This window comes from Brachypodium distachyon, chromosome 1 (assembly GCF_000005505.3).
Source record: "Brachypodium distachyon strain Bd21 chromosome 1, Brachypodium_distachyon_v3.0, whole genome shotgun sequence".
In the NCBI taxonomy this organism is placed as follows: domain Eukaryota; kingdom Viridiplantae; phylum Streptophyta; class Magnoliopsida; order Poales; family Poaceae; genus Brachypodium; species Brachypodium distachyon.
In genome coordinates, this window is record NC_016131.3 from 45,975,452 (window position 1) to 45,999,799 (window position 24,348).

Sequence of the window (24,348 nt, forward strand, 5' to 3'; positions counted from 1 at the left end):
GTCAGGTATGGAATCCAAATCATGAAACGTAAGGAGACGTGAAAGGCTATAGGGGAGAGGCTTGTTCTTATGGACTCTTGGGGGCGCAATCCGTCAGGAATTTCATCTTAGTTATTTGCATACACGCTTCTCCCATGTGTGCTTGTTTGGGAACAGATACGTCCAAATCTAGCACTATCGGATATGTACCAAACATACGTCATGGCCAAGCCTTCAATTGTTGAATTGCGTTGTGTTACACTCATTTTTTTATTAATTATACAAAAATAAATTTTGGCAAACTAGATTATAATCGAAATCAATTTTAAAAATAAACAAATATATAAAAACACGACTCTTACCGGATGATCGGATATTTCTTTCCGATTTTTCTATTAGCCAAGACACATTTTTAAACTCAATACAGGGTTTTCGAGGGGAAACATCGTACTGATCCACAACAATTATTTGAACCATTAGAGATCACAGTGGGCTAATAGAAAACCCTGTATTGAGAGTTAATAGAAAACGGATTTGATCCACAGTCAAGTTTAATAAGAGGGATATATACGATGGGCTAGTAATAAGCATCAAAGTAGTTTAGTGTCCACATAGGCTCAATATGTAATTAGTGGTAAGCCAATTTGTTTATGCAGTGTCAAACACAACATACCCCGTTACACGATAAATATGCCGCGTCTTCTCAACTTTATTTTACATTTTTTTTCTACATAGACCATGATAATATTAAGTGGTAAGCTCAAATTCATCTGGCATAGTATATAATTTTGCAAGGACAAGTTATTAACGGGTATTTTGGAAGTATAACTCTACCTACCAACATGCAACCCCAAATTTTGACTCCAACTACTAGTTAACATCATGTACTGAAAAAGGGCTAAAAGTAAAATAAAATAAAATAAATGACTAGATTGCTTTCTAAAAGTTTACTCGGAGTACTGATAGAATAATCGTGTAAAACTTCGATCCCACATTACGATTTAGTATCCTGAAAATCATACCTAATACTCCCTTCGATCCATATTTTAATTGTCGCTAATTTAGTTGCATTATAATATGGATCGGAAGGAGTAATATAACTTGGTGTGCCACAGACTATTGGTGCAAACACCCTATTGATCAAGTCAGCATGCATGTGAACTTTAATTTTGCGCAGTTGTGATGCACATATCACGTATTATTGACCGTCTTAGGTACGTGAAGACCGGTGGCTGGTATGTGGTCTCTCAATTTTAATTCCAAATACAGAGCTAATTAATGTTATCCCAAACTATCAATCAATCTGATGTAAACATTAATCGGCCATGCATATGGCTCATGTTCCAACTTTAGCTCTAGATTACGATCTAAAATTACATGTAAATGGAAGGTTGTCTTTCAATTATGCATTTTCGGGACAAATTGTGTTTGTGGTCCAAAAAATTTCTATTTATTATTCTAAACGGGCTCATTGCGATTTGAGTTTTAATGTCACGTACAAATGGCACACACACATATCAATTAATTGGCGTTCTTTTAAATGATATTTATATGTGAGTCGAGAAACCTAAAGATGTACAAAGAAGTTTTTCTTTCTTTTTTGACCGGGAAGACGTTTTTCTTGCACGGGACACAATGATGGTTATACAAAAAGTAGAAACCGGTTCAACCAAACAGTACTATGGTAATTCCCCGCGTTAGCAAAATATGCACCTTAAATCTTTAAATTCAACTATATGCGGCCACTTGACTTACTTTTGGCCAAATCCAGATGACTCCCAACTTACGGGGTCTAGAAATGTGCCCATCACACTGCATCTGGAGCGTGTAGACCATGTCAATGCCATGAACGCATCAAAAGTAGCTAGCCTGGGGGTGAAACCCGGCCCCCAAAGTCGTATAATGATCCAAGCCTCCAAGGCAGACAAAGAAATATCTTACAAACTCCTGTTTGCCCAAAGAAGAAAAAAATACAGTCAAACAAGGACGAACGTCTATAAATACAACACCCTGCCAAAAACACGCGGACAACCAAATAAGCAGGCATCCGGCAGGCAGAGCAGAGAGCTAGCTTCTCGCTTCACGCATATGTTGTTCTCATCTACAACTCCTGCTTAGCTGGTCTCAGGTTTTAACTCTCGCGTGTACGAGCCTAATTAACCGCCGGGGGGAAGGGAAAGAAATCTTTTCGCCGCAAGTCCGGAACCATGACCATCGTCGGCAACGGGGCCTCCGCCACCGCGGCGAACACCGGGGAAGGGCAGACGGTGTGCGTGACGGGCGCCGGCGGGTACATCGGGTCGTGGATCGTCAAGCTCCTCCTCGACAAGGGGTACGCCGTGCGCGGCACCGTCAGGAACCCCGGTACGTACATGTATACGCTTCTGACTCTCCGTCTAGGGTTCTTGCGCGGCCGGCGGCGGCGGATTGGGTTTTTTGACAGATCTGCGTTGGGGTTTTGGGGTTTTGATTTGCAGATGACGCGAAGAACGCGCACCTGAGGGCGCTGGACGGAGCGGCGGAGCGGCTGGTGCTGTGCAAGGCCGACCTGCTCGACGGCGCCGCGCTGCGGCGAGCCATCGCCGGATGCCACGGCGTGTTCCACACGGCCTCGCCGGTTACCGACGACCCGGTACGCCTACTCCTACTGAATTACGTGCACCCCGTTTGATCTGGTTGTTGCGCCTTGTCATGGATGTTCAGCAGGTACGATGACTGCTTGATCGAAAAAATTGATGCTTTTGATCTGATCGATCGGCTATGTTTCAAAAGAGAGAGAGAGAGAGAGAAATGATCTGCTGCCGAGCACACACAAAGATATTTCTTTTGGGAATTTTCTATATTCCTATAAACGTCGGATTTGTAAAAGGGTCTCCGTTGCCGGTTTTTGTTACAGGATGTTCCCTTCTTTTGTAGTAATACTTAAAGCCAAAAGTTTTCTGAAAAAACGCGGGAAGGAGGCGATGCCACGCGGCCTATTAATCTATTATGGTCCGTCAGATTGGCCTCGGTTAACCTCATCGCCGTAGGGGGTTGCACCCGTTTTCATATCTCGGTCATGTCTTAAACCTTCCGATTAACACCCACCATCGTCGATGTCACCTCAACGATGCTCGAAAAAAATTCAACTTATAGTATTTTTGCTAAATTTTAGGTATTTTTAAAAAATTCCAGCAATCAAAAATTTGCAAGAAAAAACATTTATTTGTCCACGGTCGTCGTATACCTTCCACTTCCATGGCTTTGCATGGAATTTTTTTAAAAAGATACAGAAAATTAATGTATTCCAAAAAAGATATAAATGTATTCCCAAAAAATGAGATAAACGTGTTCCAAATTACTCCGTAACAAGCAGTTTTTGCATCTCCATTCGAGAGGATTCGATACGGCCGCAAACATATTTGGGCAGTCTTATCCTTGGAGATCTACTTCCTGGATCCACAAATTATTTCCCCGCGTCTGCATTCTGGCTGGACAATTATTACCCTTTTTTTTAGAAAATGGACAATTATTACCCGTGGAGAAGCGCGCGGCCGCTCTCGCTTGGGCCCACACTCATTGATCAAGTTGACCCAAGTTCTGCTGGCGTCGTCAAGTCAATCCTTTGCCTTCTGTGGCGTGGAACTGTGGACGATGATGCATAGCATAACATGCATTTAATGTGGCGTGTCTTGGTGTCCATGCAATGCAGGAGGAGATGGTTGAGCCGGCGGTTCAGGGCACGCGCCACGTCATCGCCGCCGCCGCCGAGTCCGGCACCGTCCGCCGCGTCGTGCTGACGTCGTCCATCGGCGCCGTCGCCATGGACCCCAGCCGCTCCCCCGACGCCGTCGTCGACGAGTCCTGCTGGAGCGACCTCGACTTCTGCAAGAACACCAAGGTACATAGATATCTGCATCCAGGCCATGCATGGACGCAGGAAGCTCGAAGATCCATTATTATTCTTAATCAATCTTGTTTAATTTGCATATGATATATGTGGTTTATCTGTAGAACTGGTACTGCTACGGGAAGACGGTGGCGGAGAAGGCGGCGTGGGAGGCGGCGGCGGAGCAAGGGGTGGACCTGGTGGTGGTGAACCCGGTGCTGGTGGAAGGGCCGGCGCTGCAGCCGGCGGTGAACGCCAGCCTGATGCACGTGCTCAAGTACCTGGACGGCTCCGCCAGGACGTACGCCAACGCCGTGCAGGCGTACGTCCACGTGGCGGACGCCGCCGCGGCGCACGTGGCGGTCTTCGAGGCGCCCGCCGCCGCCGGGCGCTACCTCTGCGCCGCCGACGGCGCCGTGCTCCACAGGGGCGACCTCGTCGCCATCCTCACCAAGCTCTTCCCACAGTACCCCGTTCCCCAAAGGTCAGTACGCACGTGCATGCATATGCTTAATTAATTACGCCTTATTGCTATAATAGCTTGTTTGTTTTTAGCTTAACTATAATAGCTTGTTGATGATTATTACTCGTATCGACGTCCCTGTCTTAATTTGTGTGTTCCAAGCATGTCAACTCACACGTGCTGGTTGGATCGTTGAAACCTGAGCTAGCTGCTGTATTGAGCTTTCTTCATATTGATTTGGTGACATATATGATCGATTGTCAAAAGTGGCAGGGTTGGTGGCCAAGTAATTTCTGTACCCAGCCTTGTTTTTACAGAATTAGTCTCTCATCATTGGCAACAAATTCAACTTGACGCACTAATCATGTAGCGACGTGGTCGATCAATCCTATAGTATCTTGGTGATTAAGACGGGCCGGCCGGTCGCTGTTATTACCTTGAATGAAGTACGCAGTAGTTTGGAGAAAATTGAGAACCTGAATTACTTTCTTTTCTTACTGGTGCATGGAATCGCATGGCAGGTGTTCCGACGAGGTGAACCCGAGGAAGAAGCCGTACAAGATATCGAACCAGCGGCTGCGTGAGCTGGGCCTGGAGTTCAGGCCCGTGGCCCAGTGCCTCTACGAGACTGTCGTGAGCTTCCAGGAGAAGGGAATTCTCCCGGCCCCGGCGCAGCCCTGAAAGCGAGCCAAGCCCGTATATGGAATCAAAGTCAACAAAAGCTATAGCTGCATGTTTTAAAGTTCAGACTCTCTGTTGCCAGCTCTATGGCCCATGGATGAAGTATGTACAGTCAATGTATGGATCTGTATCATGTGTTTTTAGTGTTCAGTTGTTGCTCCAAGGAGCAAACAAACGGTAGCAGTTTGAACTCTTTTGTTGGTAGTTTTGTTCTCTAAAGTACTCCCTCGGTCCGTGTCGCACCAGTGGCACCCGAAGTACCATCATTGCGCAATGCGTGGGTCGTCTTGCTTGTTCCCCGCAAGGACGGCACTCTGGACAGCGCAGTGCGAGCTGCCCGGGAAGCCACCAGCCCGGCAGGACTAGCCGGGCTGCGGGGGTTGCCCCGGATGGCAGCGTGAAGCTTCCCGTCAAGGCGCCCCCCGGGAAGGTCACTTGCTGGGGAGGGTGTTCCCTGGCGCGGACGCTTACAACAGGGCCGACGCCGAATGCAAGCAGAGTATTGGCACCACGTGGCCGCCCGGCAGGCTCCTTTTGTGCAGGGCTGGTCAGGGCGTGGAGTATGGCACAAGCAAGCATTAAATGTTCTGACAGAACGGTGGTTTCCTGTCTAGTCAGCCCACAGTAGTGGCTCGCAGTGAATCTAAGACACGTACCGCCCTAACTACAGCACTTTGCACCATGCATGCATGCCAGCATAGCAACGACAAGCTGCTTAGGGTCTTTGCTCGACGCTTGTCCCCCATGCATCGAGACACCTGTGGTATCCCCTTGAGTATAACAGGAGGACCAGCGCCATCGGTCGGGGGGTTCGGTTCTTTCTAGGTTACACTCCAGTGGAGTTTGAGTGAGAGTCTTTAGCTCAGAAGTAGCAAGTAGCCACTTAGCAGAAAAGGGAAGAGAACGTCCGGGGGCTCCCCCGGCAACTTGTAAACACATGTTCATTGTCTAATACAAACTCAGAAGCAGGACGTAAGGTTTTACACCTCCGGGTGGCCCGAACCTGGGTAAACAGGCTTGTGCATTGTACGCTCGTCATTGGCCTTGCCGGAGCGATCCCAACGCTCACTGCCGAACCGAACCAAAAAGGGGTGCCTCGCATCCCCGGTGTCTAAGCCCCGGGCTACGACAGTCCCATATTAAATGACTCAAATTTGTCCAAATATGAACGTATCTATGACTAAAAAACGTATATATACTTTATTTAGTATGGGACGGAGGGAGGGAGTAAAATTCTGTAGTTGAATTGCAATTCTACTAATGCCAAAAGCGGGCTGGTGTGACCCAGCCCACTAGGCCGACCCATTTCAACTTCTTCTTTTACCTTTTTCTAATTTTGCAAATAATCCAGAAGCTGAAAACATCATTTTACAATAAATGCAGAAAAAATGTTTCCATCTGCTAGTATAGTGCAAGCAAAATGTTCCAGCAGTCAGTCTATCTGTTGCGCATCACATGATCATTGTTCTCATAGTTTGGAGGAAATATAACTCCAGCCTGTGGTATTTGTTCTCTAAATAATGAATATTTTCCCGTAATTCGTAAGAAAAGAACCAAGAACAAGTGGACAACTAATGTTATAGATGGACGGCGAAAACTAAAATTCGTAAGAAAAGAACCAAGAACAAGTGGACAACTAATGTTATAGATGGATGGCGAAAACCAAAAAGATGTTCGGCGCGGCGACCTCACCGTCGGCTGCTTTACCACATGTTTTTCAGGTCGCACCCAAACAGCAGAACTCAGCTATGAAAGGGGCAAAAGGGTCAAAGTTCTATCTCCAGTTACCCACATGTCTCCAAAATCTGGACATGATCTAAAATTTCACGCATGTTTACCAACTGTACAATGCTTTTTGGTCTGGACGACCAGCAATTTTTCCACTGTATTGTGGAAGTGTATACACGTGACTATGTTTAGGGCAGCTCCATGGACCCTGTCCTGCCCCCCATTTACAGTAGAAGCAGGTTGCTATCTCAACATCATTGCAGTTCTGTTGATTCTGGTTCGGCCTCTGCCGTTCCAGCATCCAAAGTATCTTCGTTGAACTTTGATGGGCTCGACGGAGCGCTGCTTGAAGGTGTATCGGTTGGTTGTGGTTGGGCTTCAGCCGTTCCAGCATCAACAGTATCTTCGTCGAACTTTGACGGGCTCGACGGAACGCTGCTTGAAGGTGTATCGGTTGGTTGTGATTGGGCTTCAAGCATTACAGGTTCGACGGTGTCGGTATCTTCGTCAAACTTTGGCGGGCTAGATGGAGCGCTGCTTGAAGGTGTGTCAGACGATTCAGCAGCTTCTGAACGTTGTGAATCTACCGAAGGCCTATCAGAGTTGGTTGTGCTCTTGGTGATAGTATCCTCTTCTGGTTTCTCCTGTGCAGATGCATTCTCCAAGAGTTCATGTTCTTGAGAGTTTGGGTCCAAGGATTCAGCTTGTAGCAAGGTTGAGGAGAATGTACCAACATCCTTGTCGCCCTCAAACTTCCGTGCAGATGAACTGGTATTTTCTGGTTCTGTCTGAACAACCTGGGCGGATCTGCTTTCTAGAATGCTATGTTCAGACGTGACATTGCTGATTTCTGTTTCCTGCAGAGACATCGCATCAAAACCTTCATGCCAATCATTTAATCCCATCTGTGATGCAGCATCAGTGCTTTTGAATGACAAATCCAGATGAGAAAAGCTTTCTTTCTTGTCACTTGATGGCTCAGAAGTGTGAGTTGATGTGGACGTGTCTATCTCCGAAAATATAACCTACGATCATCAGAAAGAAAGAATGCATTATTACTATGCTACGAGGTAAAGTGCTCAGGTGAAGAAAGCTATAAAATGTAAAAATTATATGGTTACCTCAACTCTGAAATCTACAGGAAACCGGTGTTTTGTATCCCACAGAATGTCAATCTGGTCCCTATCAATTAACAAAAGATTGTCTTCAACAAAAGCTGTGCTAAACATAAGTCTGAATACCATCACTTCATGTTTAAAGTCCTCATCTAGGCTGATGCACTCCATGACAATGTCTCCTTGAACAGGACACTGAACATTAACCTTGATTATCTCATTGTCTTCCTGAATTTGCAAATAAAAACAGCATAATGTTTTTCAGTTTGAGAAGGAAAAACTATATAATATACACTCAAGCTCCCCATACTGTCTAACTTCAAGGCTAAATCCCCAAACTGACTACTTACAAACCCTTCAACTGTCAGACCAGAGCAAATTCAATCAATATGGTGGTATTTAACGTGGCTTACTGGTACATAAGATGGTTTTTTGCTGATGTGGCATCATGGTCAGTGCCAAATGTGCTGGGCAAGCAACTAGAAAGGGGTAAACTGAGGTTAACTGGCAGTTAGTGCAGGAAAAGTTGTTTTAGATCAGGGGCGTGATTTGAATGGACTTTAAAGTTGCAGGTGAAGGTTACACAGTTTAGGGGTTCAGCTTTGAAACTAGACAACTTAAAGAGTTGAGGGGTGTAGTACATGTTTTTTTTTTTCATAATAGGCCGGTAGTGAACTACGACCTTCAAACTTCTTAGCTAATACTACCTCCGTTCCATAATTCTTGTCTCAAATTTGCCCAAAAATGGATGTATCTATTCCTAAAGAGCGTCTAGATACATGTAATATTTCGACAAGAATTATGGAACGGAGGGAGTACAATATAGACAAATACCACAGCCCTACTGTAAAAGACCAATGTGCAAATCATGATGCAATGATAATAAAGTAAATTATACCTGCGTGTAAAGCTGGACAAAATCACTTGTCTTTGGAGTTGAAAAGAGAACTTTAGCTCCACTGTCATTAGGCACCAGTGGATCTGGGCCATAAATCCGGAACATTGGCCTACATCCCCCTTGCCCATCAAAATTTGGTACCTTTCTGATGATTGCACAATCCAAATTCAACATCCTGTCAGCGGGAGGCCACAATTTGGGTGATATGTGCCGTCTTGACACATATTTCAAGTATCGCAATTGAGAAGGTGATGGGTCCAGCGGTGCGTAGAGCTCAACCAGCCCAGGTGGCGCCTGTCTGTGAACCGTATCCAGTGCCTTCCTCTCATCTTTGCACCTTCGAAGGTAAACGAGTAGGGCTGCCAATGCGAAAGAAAGGATCGGCCACCCCCCTTGTTCTGAATGTATAAGCAGGTAATTGTCCTGACTTAGTGAGAGCCAACTTTCACTAGACCTAAGAAAGTGATGAATCATCTCCAAGGTAAGCAAAGGGCACCCCTCGTAGCTACGTGGGTAACCCATCGCACTCATATTATGGCCTGAGAAAATGTGGGCAGTTTGATTGTTCTTCTTGCCTCCCTCAAAGTTGAATACCATAAATGAGTCAATGGAGTAGCGGCCAAGTAGCTGTTTTAATATGCCTCCGATGTGTGGTTTCAACTCGTCCTCTTCAGGGAAATCCACAGAGAAGCAATGGTCAAATACTGGAAAGTAAAGTAGTCAATAGTTAGCATATGAAAGGTGACACCGGGAGCAGTCTCAGTTCTGTTATTAAACAGTGTGATTAACTCTTATATCATGCATACAAAGCATACCCAGTGGGAGTAGGTGAGCATTTTCATATATAAAAAATTCTGTGAACAAAGCATGTACCCACTATGAAAACTTGAACTTAAACAATACAACAGCCATGCTAGAAAAGAAAAGGTAGTAGGTATATGTATGATATACATGTGGATGTGCAGAAAAAAAATGTAGTAGTTTCAGACAGACGATTTCATTACAAAACAAGAAACCTTGTCAAACTGTAAGTCAACTTACTCAGTCTTCTTGTGAGAAAGTCCTAATAAAGTATGCCAGAAACACAAATAATTCCAAAATGGAAATAAGATCCTGGCCCAATAAGGAGAGGACAAATAACTGCAAAATATTTCTTGTATCTTTGGAAGCATAGAAATTTCTTTATCTTTACTCCTATAAACGAGTTAATGTGGTGGTGGTCCGTCACGTATAAGCTCCTTCTGTTGTAAGAAACTCATCGCCTCCTTATGCAACGTCAATGTTTGTTTGCCATCAAAGTTGGGATAAAATTTTAGCAAATGCCACTTATGTGCAATACTGATTTTGTGTAGACTATTTTATATATAATAAGTAATCTAGTATTCCTAAAAAGCTAAAGCACTAACCACTTTGTGCTAAAACGTGTAGAACTTTCACCCAAAGGAACCGAATCACGTCGAGACGAATACATGATCCGTGAGAAAATAATGACGAGCTGATAAACAGCAGCAGGTTTTCTGAGCGACCTTTCCCAGGTCAAAGCAAGAACCAAAGCCACCGAGATAGCACAAAGTCTGACAAGGTCATCTCCATTTATCCGTTCTATGAACAATGCTTAGTTGCTTACACCTGTAGCCTAACTCGAATCCACATCTTGGCCAGTACGATATTTTTCACAGATTAACGACTGCAAACAGAAGATAAAAATGGAAAGAAAGAACATAGCGCGTACTAGTCGCATACTAAAAGTCTAAAACCTTTGAACCACCCCGTGCGACGCGTTGCTTGCAAGAAACCGCGCACGAACAGGTCCAAGCGCTAGCGAGCAGGCGGACCCAGTAGGACGGCGTAATCACATCTCAAGGAAAGCGTAATAACCAAGTATACCGAACCGAAAAACGGAAACACGCACCAAAAATGTTGGCGGAGATCTCAGCGAGCCCGGCCGGCGGGCCCCGGTTGAACAGCAGCCGGAACAGCGACATCTGCGTCGGCGCCGGCGCGCGCCGCCGCGAATGGCCGACCGGGAACGCAGGATTCACGAATGCTCCGGGCAGCAAGGCCGCCGAATCATTCGGCGGCCGGGTGGGTCGAGCGGCGTCACGGCGGGGGCGACGAGAGGAGCAGAGGTGGAGGAGGAGCGAAGGAGGGGGAGAAGACCGACGTGGGGGAGAGTAGCTCTCGGCGGCGGTATGTGGATTTGGGGGAGGCAAGGTCCGGTGATTTCTTTTATCTGGGGAGAGAGAGAAACGAAAACAAGAAGAAGGCTTTGGTTTGTTTTAACAGGTCGTCGCGGGCGCGTGCTCAGCTTTGCGAGGAAGAGAAGAATTCCATCATGGAGTTGGAACTTGGAAGAGCGGGGCGGAGCCGGGCCCACCTTCATTCTTTTATTCATTTATTTGGAAATGGAAGGTGAATTCGAAATTTGAATCTTGAGCTGAGCTATAAACACTTTTTTGTGTGTCGACGGTGGAACCTTTTCCTGAAAACCTTGGTTTTTGTGAGTCGACATTTGATTATTTTTTTCTAAACCTTAAGCGTGTGTTTAGCTTGAGCATGATTTTGTCCTGCCAACAATGGGTTTGTCAAAATTTGGTCATGGTTTTACTTATCCATGAATTGTTCAACTTTAGCCAAAAGATGAATTGGATATATGTCACCGTAATTTGGCGAATTCAAAAAACGCCACTGCAATTTTCATCATCGGAGTGGCATTTTTCGAATAATCTACATAATTGCATTTGCATTTTTTTGAAAGATGATAATTGCAGTGATGTTTTAAGAATTCGCCAAAATTGTTGTGCCATATATCAAATTAACCCAAAAATGAACTAGAGTTGGCTAAAGAGCATTAGCATGCCAAATAATTGGCAATCATACAAACAAAAACCAGTTTTTGGTCAATTACCAAAAAGTGGATATGGTACATGTTGGTTTCAGTCCAAACATACCCCTAGTGTGTGTCATGTACTTGTTCAAACTTATACACCCAATCAGATGCCCCGCCAATGAACAAACCACGTTGTCCTTGGTTCGTCATGTCCTCTATGCTTATAACTGACAAGACCACTTCTCTAGATTACATGCTTCAATGCTATGTCCTCCTTCACAGTCTTTTTGACACTCGCCTCTTTTTCTTCTTTCACTTTGTGATGGGACTATCCACCAAATATGCTGCCTTGAAGAATATATATGTGCATGTAGTGTTTATGCATTCTATCTTCTTCACCAATCTATGCCTGCAGAGGCTGCCCTCGTTATTATTTTTATTTATACAAAAATAATATCTTATATCATATACCAATAAAATATATCATATATACCATTGATTGACACCATGTATCAATACCACATACATTGATTGATACCATATACCATTGACCGATAACATATATCATTGATTGATACCATATACCAATACCATATACTTTTTGCTAAAAAATTCATAATTGATATAGGGTTAGGTCCTGTCGGTAGGAGATCCTTTTATTTTGTAAACAGATATGTACTATGTAACATACAAATATTCCTTCCAAGTAAAAGGGAAAATGAAAGGGACCTAGTTCTTTACCATGTATAGCATGTTTCGTTAATTTGCCCGATTATTTTATTACTCCTCCGATCCATAGAAAGTGTCGCTTTACTAACTTAGTATAAAATAGACGACACTTTTCATGAATCGGAGGGAATATTTGATACTTTTACGAAGATTATGAACATGGATAAAAGTGTATACATACAACTCATCAGTGAGCGCACCTCATGAACACCGAGAGAAACCAGCGTGTGCAGCTAGCAAAATGAAACACGAGGAAGTTATGGTCAAAGTCAAGTTCAGGCACGAGGAGAATGAGTCGTGTACAAAATATTCTCAGCTCCAACCACGAGTTGTTCGTGCTTCCGAAGTTTTTTTAGTCATAGTTGTATTGTGTACCAATTTCACTCGAATGTGTAACTATGGTCATGGACTTTTATTAATCTCTGCATTTTTAGTTGAGAATATTGTAAAAAAAAGTGAAATAGTTGAGGCATATTTGTTGGGATATTTGCATTTCGTATTGTCCAATTATGCACAACCGTTGTTCCATAGGGTCTGTTGAACGGGAGGGATGAACTGACGTACCGTCCCCTGGCATGGCGTCAGTAGTACGTCAGGCAAATGATCAGAGCCGTTAACTGATGTATAATTGACTCGTTGACCACCTAACAAAGTAACTCAGAGATGGACTTCAACTCACACTCACAGTATGAAATTTAACTTTTAACTCCTGAAGCCCTCACCGAGAAAATGTCGAGGCCATATTATCCCGGAGATAAATGGTTCGAGACCTACACCATTTTTAAAAAACAACAGCAAATTAGGATGCTTGTTGTTCGAGAATTTAGATGCAAGGGATGATGCTTCCAGTGGCTTTTACAAATGTCTCGAATCATTAAATTGTGTACAACTGGATGTTACGCGGATGAGGAGCTAACAACTAAGGAACAACTAATGACATAAACGGGCATCACTAGTTAAAACAAAAGCAAGAAGGCCCGATTTTTTCCCTCGAGCACTTTTTTAGCTCCCAAAAAGTTTTTGGGTCTTGTCCGCATAATCGAAAACACACAAAAGTAGGAAAAATGAAGGATATCAATGCTATCTTCATTTTGTTTCTGATTGAATTTGCACAAAAGGTTTGTTTGAATTGAAGCGAGGGCAAATTAAAAGAATATTTTCAAGAAGTTTGGGTGAATTGAAAATTTCCTATAACATTTAGGGTAAACAAATACTATTACGTACTTAGGAAAAGTTCCAGAAATCCTTGTTGATGCTCTCCGCCCTCGTGCCACCTACCCCATCTCTCATGTTCTCGTCACCATCTACCCCTCTCCCTTCCTCTCTCTCTTCCCTCGCGCGATGCTCTCTTCCTCCCCCCCACCACCCCGCCCCCTCCCGATGCTCTTGCTCTCTTCCCTCCTCGCCCCCGCACCCGCTTCGCATCTCGGGCGCCACTCTTCCATCCGCGCGCCCCATGATCTTTGATGGGGGGGACCGCTGGACTAGAAGAGGGAGGCCAGATCCGTGTCGCCGCGACTCTCTACGGCCCAGATCCGTCTCGATGTCCTCCTCTGCGTCGGATCTCGCGCCATCGGGCCACCCGATGGCCGGATCTACCACGCACCGCCGAGCGTCCCGGTGGTCGGATCTCGCTGTCGCGCTCGCTGCCACCCGTGGCCATCGGAGCTTAGCCTGGTGCAGATCTGGTAAGTTTCTCTTCCTTTTTTTAATTTCTCTGCAAATATAAAAGCTGGAGTACTAATTAGCAGATTAAAACTAAAAAATAAAGTCTTCAAATAAAAAACGGTTTTGCTATTTCTTAGACCACTAAGATTATTTCTTAGTCGATGATAACAATCTTTTGATTCAATCATTGAGATTCGTGTAAAATTGATGTAGGTCTGATGGATAAGAAAATCTTCATTGGATAGTTACGATTGTTGACTGAGAAATAACTATTTCTTAGAGGACTGAGAAATAGACACTCCAATAAAAAGTAGTACTTTCTCCGTTCAACAAAAGATGTCTTAAGTTTGTCAAAATTTGGATGTATCTAGACATGACTTAGTGTATAGATGCATTCAAATTTGGTCAAAGTTGAAACGTCATTTGTTAGACGGAGGGAGTAGTAGAAAAATCAATAGCAAATTAGGGTGACAAATAAAAAATCAAGAAACTAAGAATTAAAAGCAAGCCAAAATAGGAAAAAAAAAACCTTCCGATGGCTAAAAAATGGGTTGTCGTAATTCGTTCGCCACTTTTTAGCACACCCCTCTAATAGAATTTGGTCCTTCAGATCAAATAATCCCAAAAATTATAATGGTATTTTTACAGCTTACAATTGATTATATTCCTCCAAATGTTCGAATTAGAGAGCCGAAAAGACAACACTGCCGGACGTTTTTCTTCACGCGCCTTCAGGTGTAGCAAATTCCTCCTTGTTCGTTTTAGGTCCCTCCTGTCATACGCAAAAAAGGACAAGAGGTACAATCTAACGGCGAGGATCACCCTAGGTTCCCATTCTTCAAATCCAGCCGTCCATTCTTGAGGGGTATAGGGTTTATAGCTGTGCCTCTGACCTCCCAGTCTCCCCCCTCTTTCGTCCCCGCGGCAAGAACGGCGGCTGGACCCAAAAAAAACACAAAAAAAACAGAGCACCACACCAATTTCCACCTCCCTATCGATCGAAGCCGCGGATTTTAATCCGAGAAATTTCCCCCAAAGTCAGAGCATCGTCGATCCCTCGCCTCCCGATCTCAGTGCGCTGCTCGGCTGCCGCTCGGGCGCGCTCAAGGAACCCTAGTGAGGATGGCGGAGGTGTCCACGGCGGCGGCGCCGGCGGCGCCCGAGGGGGTGCTGCACAGGAGGATAGAGTTCCACCTCGCCAGGAAGCCTCATGCGCCCGTGGCCCTAGGTGGAGGCGGGTTTCGAATGGAAACCCTGAATCCGGATGCCGCGGATGGGGCGGCAGCGGCGGCGGCGGCGGCGGCGAGGAGTGAGCTCGAGGTCAAGAGGCCGGAGAAGGCGGAGGCAGCTGCGTTGGATCCGGAGCTCACCGTGGCCAGGATCTACCTTGGGAGAATTGTGAGTACGCGCAGTTGCAATCTTTTGGGCGGTTTGTGCTCTTAGAATCTGTGATTTTGATGCGGGGCTTTGGGCGATAGAGCGTAGTGTCTAGTGTTGTGCTAATGGAGTTGTCAATTCGGGTCGGTAGCATCACGTATCTGCGATTTTGGACTCATTAGTAGTATTAGAACATGTAGATAATTTGCTTCACGGTATTGTCATTTCTTGAGGTTTTACTAAGGCAGGTAATGATTCTGCATTCAGTATGTCATGTCTTTTGGAGCTCTGAAATTGGTACTGCATTGCAGGGTGCTGGTCTGCAAAATCTTGGGAACACTTGCTACCTCAACTCGGTTCTGCAATGCTTGACATACACGGAGCCGTTTGCAGCATACCTGCAGAGTGGACGGCACAAGTCTTCATGTAAGTGCTGTTGGAACTTGCAACTGTGGACCGGCTTAGACATGATTAATGAATTGATGATGCTGCATCAGACCCGTGAATTCATGGCCTGGCAGTAAATAGATCTGCCCATATTGTGTATTCTAAGTTAGTCTAATCCTTGACAAAGGTGTATGCTGGGCTCTATTCTATATCGATATCAATGCTACTGCTACTTGATAGCAGTATCACTACGAAAGACAACAATACTCACATTCTCAAGGCTCGAGGCTATTCCTTCCACACTACTGGCAAGTTTCACCATTCCTCAACTTGAATCACATTTGACAGAAACATGTGGATTCCTATCTCCAAGTTTGACCAGTCAGCCGCTATCATCCACAAAAAAATTCGTGTAAAAGTTTTTCATTGTATTTGTCAGAGAGTTTTATGGATGAGAATGGTTGGCTGATGCATACGGGTTGATTATCCATGCCAATCCGTTGAGTCACACCAAATGGAACAGGTATTTTTGGTGTTTTCTCTAGTTGACATTGGCTATCCATCCACCATGCCAAAATAACTGCGATTCAAAGTTTTGCTGGCTTCCTTTTTTGTTTGTTAAATTTTGAACATCTTTTATTTTGTAAATTGGTGCTCTGTTAAATGCTATGCTTCTGCTTCTTCATTTAATGCCCTTTGTGATAATTACACGCAGTTTCGAGTTGAAGACGTCTCTTGCTCATGCATGAGAGACCTGTAGACCTGTTTTCAATACTGGGATGTTAGCTATTCATTTTTACGGTTTTATCTATACTGAAAAAAATTGATGAGGAAATTACCCACTGATGTTGCATTTGCCTCTGCCAGTGCCCACCTGCAATCCCAGCAACCCAACAAAATGGCATTTTATCACCAATGTCTCCTTTCCGTCAATACCTAAAGATGCAATCCAGGCCATTTACTAAGACAGTAATATTCATTGTTCCCCTGTGCAGATAATGCACAGACTGTACCAAACTGTGTTGTTTTCTATATAGTTGAAACTTCCACTAGCAATAAACACTTACTGATCTGTGAATCAATTAAACCTGCACCGTTAGGCCACTGGGCTGTTGTTGTATCCTTTGTTTTCTAGCTAACAGTGATTTCATACCCTAACTACAGAAATATTTGTACTACATAATCTGTTTACAAAGAATTACAGGTTGTTTTGTACGGATCATCATTTTAATTAAGCTTGGAGCAACTGTTATGTCAGTTTCTCTCAGCTTTTCTTATGTACCTGTTCTAATTTCTCTCTCTCCACCATTTGAAGGTCGTACTGCTGGATTTTGTGCATTATGTGCTCTTCAGAACCACGTCAAGACTGCTCTACAATCAACTGGAAAAATAGTGACACCATCACAAATTGTGAAGAACTTGCGCTGTATCCTTTCATTTGCAATAGCTTAATTGAGTACCTCTCGGTAGTTTTAAAACTTTTGGAAATTTCTCCCGTCTATTTTTTATAATACGTCAAAATGTAAATCTTTGACTGCAAATAGGCATTTCTCGTAGTTTCCGCAATTCGAGGCAGGAAGATGCACATGAGTTAATGGTTAACTTGCTTGAATCCATGCATAAATGCTGTTTGCCTTCTGGAGTACCAAGCGAGTCTCCGAGTGCTTATGAGAAGAGCTTAGTTCACAGAATATTTGGTGGCCGCCTAAGAAGTCAGGTACATGGTGTGCATTTTTACATCGACACTAGTAGTTTCTTAGGAATGAGGAAAGCCCATTTCCGTTGTCATCACTGCTTTTGCTACATATACATGTTACAGGTGAAATGCACAAGGTGTTCTCATTGTTCCAACAAATTTGATCCTTTCTTGGATCTCAGTCTTGATATTGCCAAGGCCTCAAATTTGGTGAGAGCACTTCAAAATTTCACTGAGGATGAACTACTCGATGGGGGTCAAAAGCAGTATCAATGTGAGCGCTGCAGGCAGAAAGTTGTAGCAAAGAAAAGGTTTACAATTGATAGAGCTCCAAATGTTTTGACAATTCATCTGAAGCGCTTTAGCCCTTTCAATCCTCGTGACAAGATTGACAAAAAAGTGGATTTTCAACCGGTTCTAGACTTGAAACCATTTGTTAGTGATTCTAAAGTGAGTAATTAGTCCTGAAAGCTTGAACTTTACCAGATTTTCCCCAATTAACTCAGCATTTTCATTTGCTATGATCATGTGTAGGTATCAGATTACAAATACAGCCTTTATGGTGTTTTGGTTCATGCTGGTTGGAATACTCAATGTGGTCATTATTATTGCTTTGTTCGGACTTCTAGTGGGATGTGGCACAATCTTGACGATAATCAGGTCTGGTTTAAGATTATTCTTTCTTTGAAGTTTTAATTCCTTGCTCTTAGTTTAGAATGCTAACTTTAGCATGTAACGTAGATGAATATGGTACTTATCAAACTATTGTTTTCCCTTTCAAGAAAATCTTCATATTTAAGTCTTGCCACTCCATCAACTAGCTTAAGATTTTTTCTAAGATTGTTGTTTTGGTCATTTTAAAAACTCCGCATTGTATCACATGGTAGACCTTGTACACCATGTCTCATTTTCATCATGCCATGAAATCATTACAGAGGAAAAAATGTACCTGTTTACAGCATTCAGGGTTCAGTGGTCATAGTCCGCTAACCTCACCGGAATATCACTACTGCCCTTATATCAATCCCTTGCCCTTAGTTGCTTGATTGTCTGCTATGTTTCAACCTTGATTCTATGTATGCCAGTGACAGCAAGGTTAGTTAAGTCATACTCCCTCCGTCCAACAAAAGATGTCTCAAGTTTGTCAAAATTTAGATGTATCTAGACATGACTTAGTGTATAGATGCATTCAAATTTAGTCAAAGTTGAGACATCCTTTGTTGGACGGAGGGAGTACATGTTTCTTGGGCATGTTTCATGATGTTATTACATGTTGCTTGTCCTAATTTGTGATATATTATATGTATTAGTATGTGCCGAATATATTTGATAATTTACTACATAGGATTGCTTTGTTCAGGAAGAGCCTATTAGCTAGATTTTCAATATAAGAAGTATGGATTGTATTTTGTCCATTGCTGGAAAGGAAACACAATTGAACCTTATCCTGAGCTAAATTGCCTGAGAACTCCACTTTGGAGCCCTTTGTTATTCCGGCAGATATTCTTTTTTGTCACACTGATTTGTGAAGTGATCAACTTCAGGTACGCCAAGTTCGTGAGGCAGACGTATTGAAACAGAAAGCCTATATGTTATTTTATGTACGCGACAGAGTTGTTGACACGGTGGCGCGTAAAGACCCTCCTAATGTGCCTGTAAAGAAAATGAACCCTGGGAAGATCTCATGTCTTAATGGTGGAATCCAAAGTGGTGCAATAGAAGCAAAATTGAGTGGTCTGTCATCTCCTTCTGTAGATAAGAAGCTGCAGAGCATAAGCATTGGCCACTCTGGTGTTGGCAGTATGACTTCAGTAGACCGTTGTTCAAATAATGATGGCAAAACTGAAAATCCTGCAGCCTCTCAAAACACTATGCTATCTACAGCACAGAAAGGTCCTTTATCCCAAAATGATGATGCTACTTTGTCAACTAAATCAAAGCAAGTTGCTTTGAGTGATCATAAAGAGACATCTTCACCATGTCAATCTGCATCTCTTATCTCAGCGAGCGGCAATCAAACAATGGCTAAGATGTCATTGCAGGAACCAATGACTGGTGGTGCATTTACCAAGCTCGGAAACAATACTTCTGTTGCCTCACCTATCGTGAGTAGTCCTCCTGGACTGTTTGGGGCAGAAAAACAAACTTTTTGCTCTCAACCAACTATATATGCCAAGCAAACTTTCAACGTGAATAATACAGACACTGGATTTACTGCACAAAATCTCCCAACTAAGGTATTCTTGTGATGGCCTCTGTTAGTTTTTGCTCCATTTCCAGTACTTCATTACTTTATCTTATGCAACATGTTAGGATGGTATTGTATCAAATGGGGTCATCCCTAGCATTAGCAGTGGGGGTCCAACTTGCAGTGAGAAAGTGAATGACTTGACAGAATCTCTGAAACGAGATGACAGTGCAGTGAAGGAACTTTCTATGAGCAAGGTATGCTACCAGCATATGGCTACCCTTTTCTCTCGCTTTTTTCGGGAATTATTGTCGTTACAAATTATAAACCTGTAGAATGCTGGTTATGCTGCTTCATTGCACATAAACTAAAGTCTAAGCGTCCATCATCTTGCTTAGCATGAATCGATCTTTGTAATATGTTTTACTCATACACTTATGCAGAAGGAGAACACCATAGTACCAGGACTTGAACAAGTCGATGTTGAAAAACAAGCTGATTCATGTAATGGAAGAATGGCTAGAAGGGTGGACACAAAGCCAACTAAACTTGTGAGATATCCAGTAGTGAACTTCTGGCTTGGACCAAGATCACTGTTACTAGGTTCACTTAAGCTACAAAAGAAAAAGAAGCACAAGAGAACCAAAAGACGCCATGCAGTTTATAAGGACGTGGAAATTGCTGACTGTTCTGGTGCTAACACCAATGAGCAGCAGGCATCAACATCAGCAACTGTGTCATCTGAAACTGCACAATGTACACCTCGTAAGCGGAAACATTCCTATGCTAGTGTAAGTTCTGAAAATGATACCGAAGCATTGAAAAAGAGGCAGCAAGTTGTTGGAGCTAGTGATGCTGGTGATCACAACATAGATATCAGAAAAAGAAATAGTGCAAGTTCTGGCGGCGCCGAGCCTCCAAAGATGGGTTCGAGCTCTTATGCAAATCAAGCACATCCAAGAAACAATATAGATGCAAGCACGGGAGCCACCTCCCAACATGTTGCTATTCATTTAAAGGACTTGAGCGGAGAAGTTACTGGTTAGCAACTGTCAGATGCACACATTACTCATGTGCTACAGATACTCTTCTTTGCTTGCATTTTAAATCTGAAATGTGTTACCTTTTTGCTTTTCAGTTCCATGCTGGGATGATGTTGGTGTGCGGAACACTGAGACTGGCGAGTGCAAAAGTTCAGGGAGGAGGAGCATTGGATATGTGTTAGATGAATGGTGAGTGTTTTTCTCAATTCCCCATAAGACACCCATTATTGTTCTGTGTTTTTTCATATTTTCCCCGACATGGTAGTTTATTTAGGAGAACCAAAGTACTGAACGAATTATTGATTCTGGATCTGTTTCCAGGGATGAGGAGTATGACCGCGGAAAGACAAAGAAGGTCAGAAAAGCGAAGGAAGACAACTATGATGGGATGAACCCCTTCCAGGAGGAGGCCAACTCTGTATCTGATCGAAAGACGAGACGAAAAGCGTTCCAAGCCAGACTTCTGAACAAGCCTGCCAGATCACATCACTAGATGACTTGAAGATATGAGAACCCAAGAAGGCGTAGAAAAGAAAAAATGATGTTGTATGACCCATTTTTCAGTAGATCATTCCTTGTCTCTTATTCACCTTGTTGTTTGTCATCTATCTGAAGATAAAAACTCTCCATCAGAACCTGTATCTTGTAACAGATTTTGTATCGTGATAGAAACCTGGATCCTGTTGTCATTTTTTGGGAACAATTTCTGTCCCTGTTTCTCTAGCAATACTATGATGAATAATGATATATATACAATGGCATTTTTGATCTGGTAAAAATGCAGAATCACTTCTGTAAATTGTTGTAGAGTTGTCGTTGATGAATAATCCAACTTACCCTTGGTTAACAAGCCTGGGCAAGGAAGAGGTGCATTGACAAGTTGGATTGGAGGCTATCTTGAAGAGAAGCAACGGGCCGGCTGGACCGCGCAGTAACTGCGGCAACGGATAGTGTGATATGACCCTGCCTTGCTGAGATGGAGTGCCTCATGAATGCACGATCTCAATCTGTATTCCTTCAATTCACGGTGGTGTCGACCGTTCCCAACATTCAAACTGAACCTGCCTCCAAACTGGAACTTATGGTGATTTCGCGTGAATTTCTTTTCCAGGGGAATTCGGGCGCAATCGTACAGAAGAAGAGAAAGAAAGAAGTGAAACGCCGGCACGAAACTTGAATTCCACACAAAGTTGCTCCAAGTTCACCACAGCTTTGCCTAAAAAGTTACTCCTGCAATGAAGCCTCCCCAGTACTGTATTTTTTTTTAAAAAAAAGAGCCGGCCGGTTCAATAACTGCAAGGGTGGATGCATGTTGAGGAATCTGGCGCCCGCAACAGGCCCAGAAGATACGAGGCGCGCGAGGATGCTGGTTTTCGTTCGTGTTCGTTCGTATCTCCGGCCAGATTTATTGCCGGCCGCCCGGCCGCGACAACGGGAGGTCCAGATAGATGCGCGTACGTACGTTATTACACCCTCTGACGAGTAGGATCGAGTGAGCTGCACTAGCACGCCCCGTACGTACGTATTCCCGGCCGTATGTTCAAATGTGGGTCTCGTGGTCGCGAGAGCAAAATTAATGTCTCGCCGGTTCACGCGCTCCCTGTGAGGCGCTTTGCGCGATCGATCTCGCGCGCGTTTGCGGCCAACAACGCATATCCTCCGCGCTCTGATCGATCCCCCGAACCCAACAATTAGCCTTTCCTAAATTCTTTATCGATCATTAACTTCTATTTTTCCAAGATTTTGGCCACTATTCTGAATTCTTCTACTATTCCGAAGCCAATGAAAATAAGTAGGACTCCAAAAAAGTGGGTTTTCTACCTTGAACAACATATAGCTTACCTATAGACGAAGAACAAAGAAGATAAAAAAGAAATTATGTTTCAGAACCAAGCAAAACTGGATTGCTGTGACATAGGAAGGATAGCTATACTAATTCGGTATACTTAAAATACACTTTTGGTACAAAATTGACAATCTCACAAGGATGAAATACCAGTAATTTTTTATTTACTGGTTGATCCCATCTTTTACGGAATCAATTTTTTTTTTGAATGTACAAAAATTTGGGGAGCTCAGCATGTCTGGAAGTGTCTGGAAGCTACTGGAGTTTGCCCAAGTTTTTGCTCCAAAGAGGTTGGGATTCTAGTTTCAACTGGATGCACATGTTTCAATTGGATGCACATGTTTTGCGATGATCATCACGTACGCTTAAGAAGGCACTTGAATTGACGACGATACATGGATGCATAAATATCTCCATATGATTGCGGATTAATTGGATGGTGCAACTTAACTCCTGGGGATCGATTCAAACCGTGTGTGACTGCGTGAGACGGCGGCACATGCATGCATGCACGTGATGCGTGTGTGTGGACTCCGGAGGCAGGCATGCAAGTACGTGGAGCCAAGGAAATTATGGAAGAGTAGAATTCACTAGATCGATCGTAGCTAGCTATGTCATGTGTAACTTTTTTGAACGAGAAGCCATAATTTCCAAGGAATTCACTAGCTAGATTCCGTGTAATGAATACGGGATCTAATCCTTTCCGCCTTCTCAGTGTTGTTGATCGATGTGTACATGGGTACGTACGTACGTACCGTACCCATGTGAATTGGAAATTTGAACGTTGACATTGTACATTGTACATTGCATGGAATGGAAGCCCGGCCTGCTACGGATGGGGGGTATGACCCGATTTGTTAAGCCTTCATTTAGATCGGTACGTACGTACTCTCCACTGCCGGTTCGTTTGGCACCCCTCTTTCATTTCATTTGGTCCAAATGAAATGAAATCTAATTTTTGGTAGGATTTCATTTGGTTAAATTTGAATTTCGGATTAAATCATGTTTGTCTATCATATGGATTTGTAGAGTTAGAGACAATTCCAGAGAAATGATTGGTTTGTAGAGAGGTATTGAGGTTAGTTGTATTGTGATTTCATGGAATTACAAATTGAATTCATGTAGTCAATTCTGTGCCAACCAAACAAGTTAGTTTCTAGAATTCAAAATGAATTCCACAATTCTAGTTCCAAATGATGGGTGCCAAACGAGCTGTAGATGTAAGTGTTCTGGTCGCTAGCTAGGGGTTGTAATATATGGAGTAGACATGTAACCGACTGAGCTAATTAACGAAGTGACGTTTTTTTCAAGGAATTAATGAAGTGACGTTGATCTTTTTTTTTCGAATTAAGGAGTTCAGCTCCCAATTTCATTAATGAAACCGCAATATATAGTTTGTGTGTACCGAAGGTTCAACGGAAGGTAAATGACAACAGCTGGGCATCATGAACCAACACTCTAGCAAATGAAAGGGAAAACATAAAAGGGCTGACAACACGAAGATACAACACTTCGATGACTTTTTTAGACTGGTCTTTTGGCTGCAAAAGTTTGTACTTCTCATCGTCGTCGCCCTCCAACTGCTGTGAGCTTGAGACACTTTAGACGTGACCCGGAATAGCCTGGATGTTCCATCCCTGAGTTTATCACGGTCCGCCTCCTTTTGTAGCCCAGCCCAGATATTAATCCAGTAGCAAACAAAAAAAAAAGATATTAGTAGGTTTCTTAAGCTCTATTGCATTAAAACAAGGAGCATTTCGACATCTCCAGATGCTCCAGACGCCAACAGCTATGCGCCCCCTAAACTGTTCAACAAGTACTTAACTAAACTAGGAGTACTAGTAATTTCAAA

The 24,348-nt window shown here is 43.4% G+C and overlaps 3 protein-coding genes across 4 annotated transcripts; 2 read left to right on the top strand and 1 right to left on the bottom strand.

Annotated features, from left to right (window-relative positions):
* The first annotated feature begins 2,018 nt into the window (after positions 1-2,018).
* Positions 2,019-5,213, top strand: LOC100823534 (cinnamoyl-CoA reductase 1). The gene is made up of 5 exons (XM_003560944.3): positions 2,019-2,343; positions 2,457-2,611; positions 3,671-3,859; positions 3,973-4,331; positions 4,832-5,213. Exons 1-5 carry the CDS (start codon positions 2,187-2,189, stop codon positions 4,989-4,991), a joined length of 1,020 nt encoding a protein of 339 aa, XP_003560992.1. The 5' UTR covers positions 2,019-2,186; the 3' UTR covers positions 4,992-5,213.
* A 1,405-nt stretch (positions 5,214-6,618) lies between these two features.
* Positions 6,619-11,035, bottom strand: LOC100826324 (formin-like protein 6). The gene is made up of 4 exons (XM_010229642.3): positions 10,645-11,035; positions 8,733-9,436; positions 7,841-8,062; positions 6,619-7,744 (listed from the first exon to the last, which is right to left on the bottom strand). The coding sequence occupies exons 1-4, from the start codon at positions 10,715-10,717 to the stop codon at positions 6,974-6,976; spliced, it is 1,770 nt and encodes a 589-aa protein (XP_010227944.1). The 5' UTR covers positions 10,718-11,035; the 3' UTR covers positions 6,619-6,973.
* Positions 11,036-14,854: 3,819 nt separating this feature from the next.
* LOC100826635 (ubiquitin carboxyl-terminal hydrolase 23) lies at positions 14,855-21,429 on the top strand. 2 transcript variants are annotated; one of them, XM_010229643.3, is made up of 11 exons: positions 14,855-15,357; positions 15,648-15,762; positions 17,039-17,149; positions 17,268-17,440; positions 17,543-17,869; positions 17,954-18,079; positions 18,964-19,656; positions 19,733-19,864; positions 20,051-20,648; positions 20,746-20,839; positions 20,972-21,429. In XM_010229643.3, the coding sequence occupies exons 1-11, from the start codon at positions 15,082-15,084 to the stop codon at positions 21,141-21,143; spliced, it is 2,817 nt and encodes a 938-aa protein (XP_010227945.1). In that variant the 5' UTR covers positions 14,855-15,081; the 3' UTR covers positions 21,144-21,429. The 2 variants fall into 2 exon arrangements, with proteins under 2 accessions (XP_010227945.1, XP_014752717.1); XM_014897231.2 differs by lacking the exon at positions 14,855-15,357 and adding an exon at positions 15,911-16,246 and having other exon boundaries at positions 15,653-15,762.
* Positions 21,430-24,348: the final 2,919 nt, after the last annotated feature.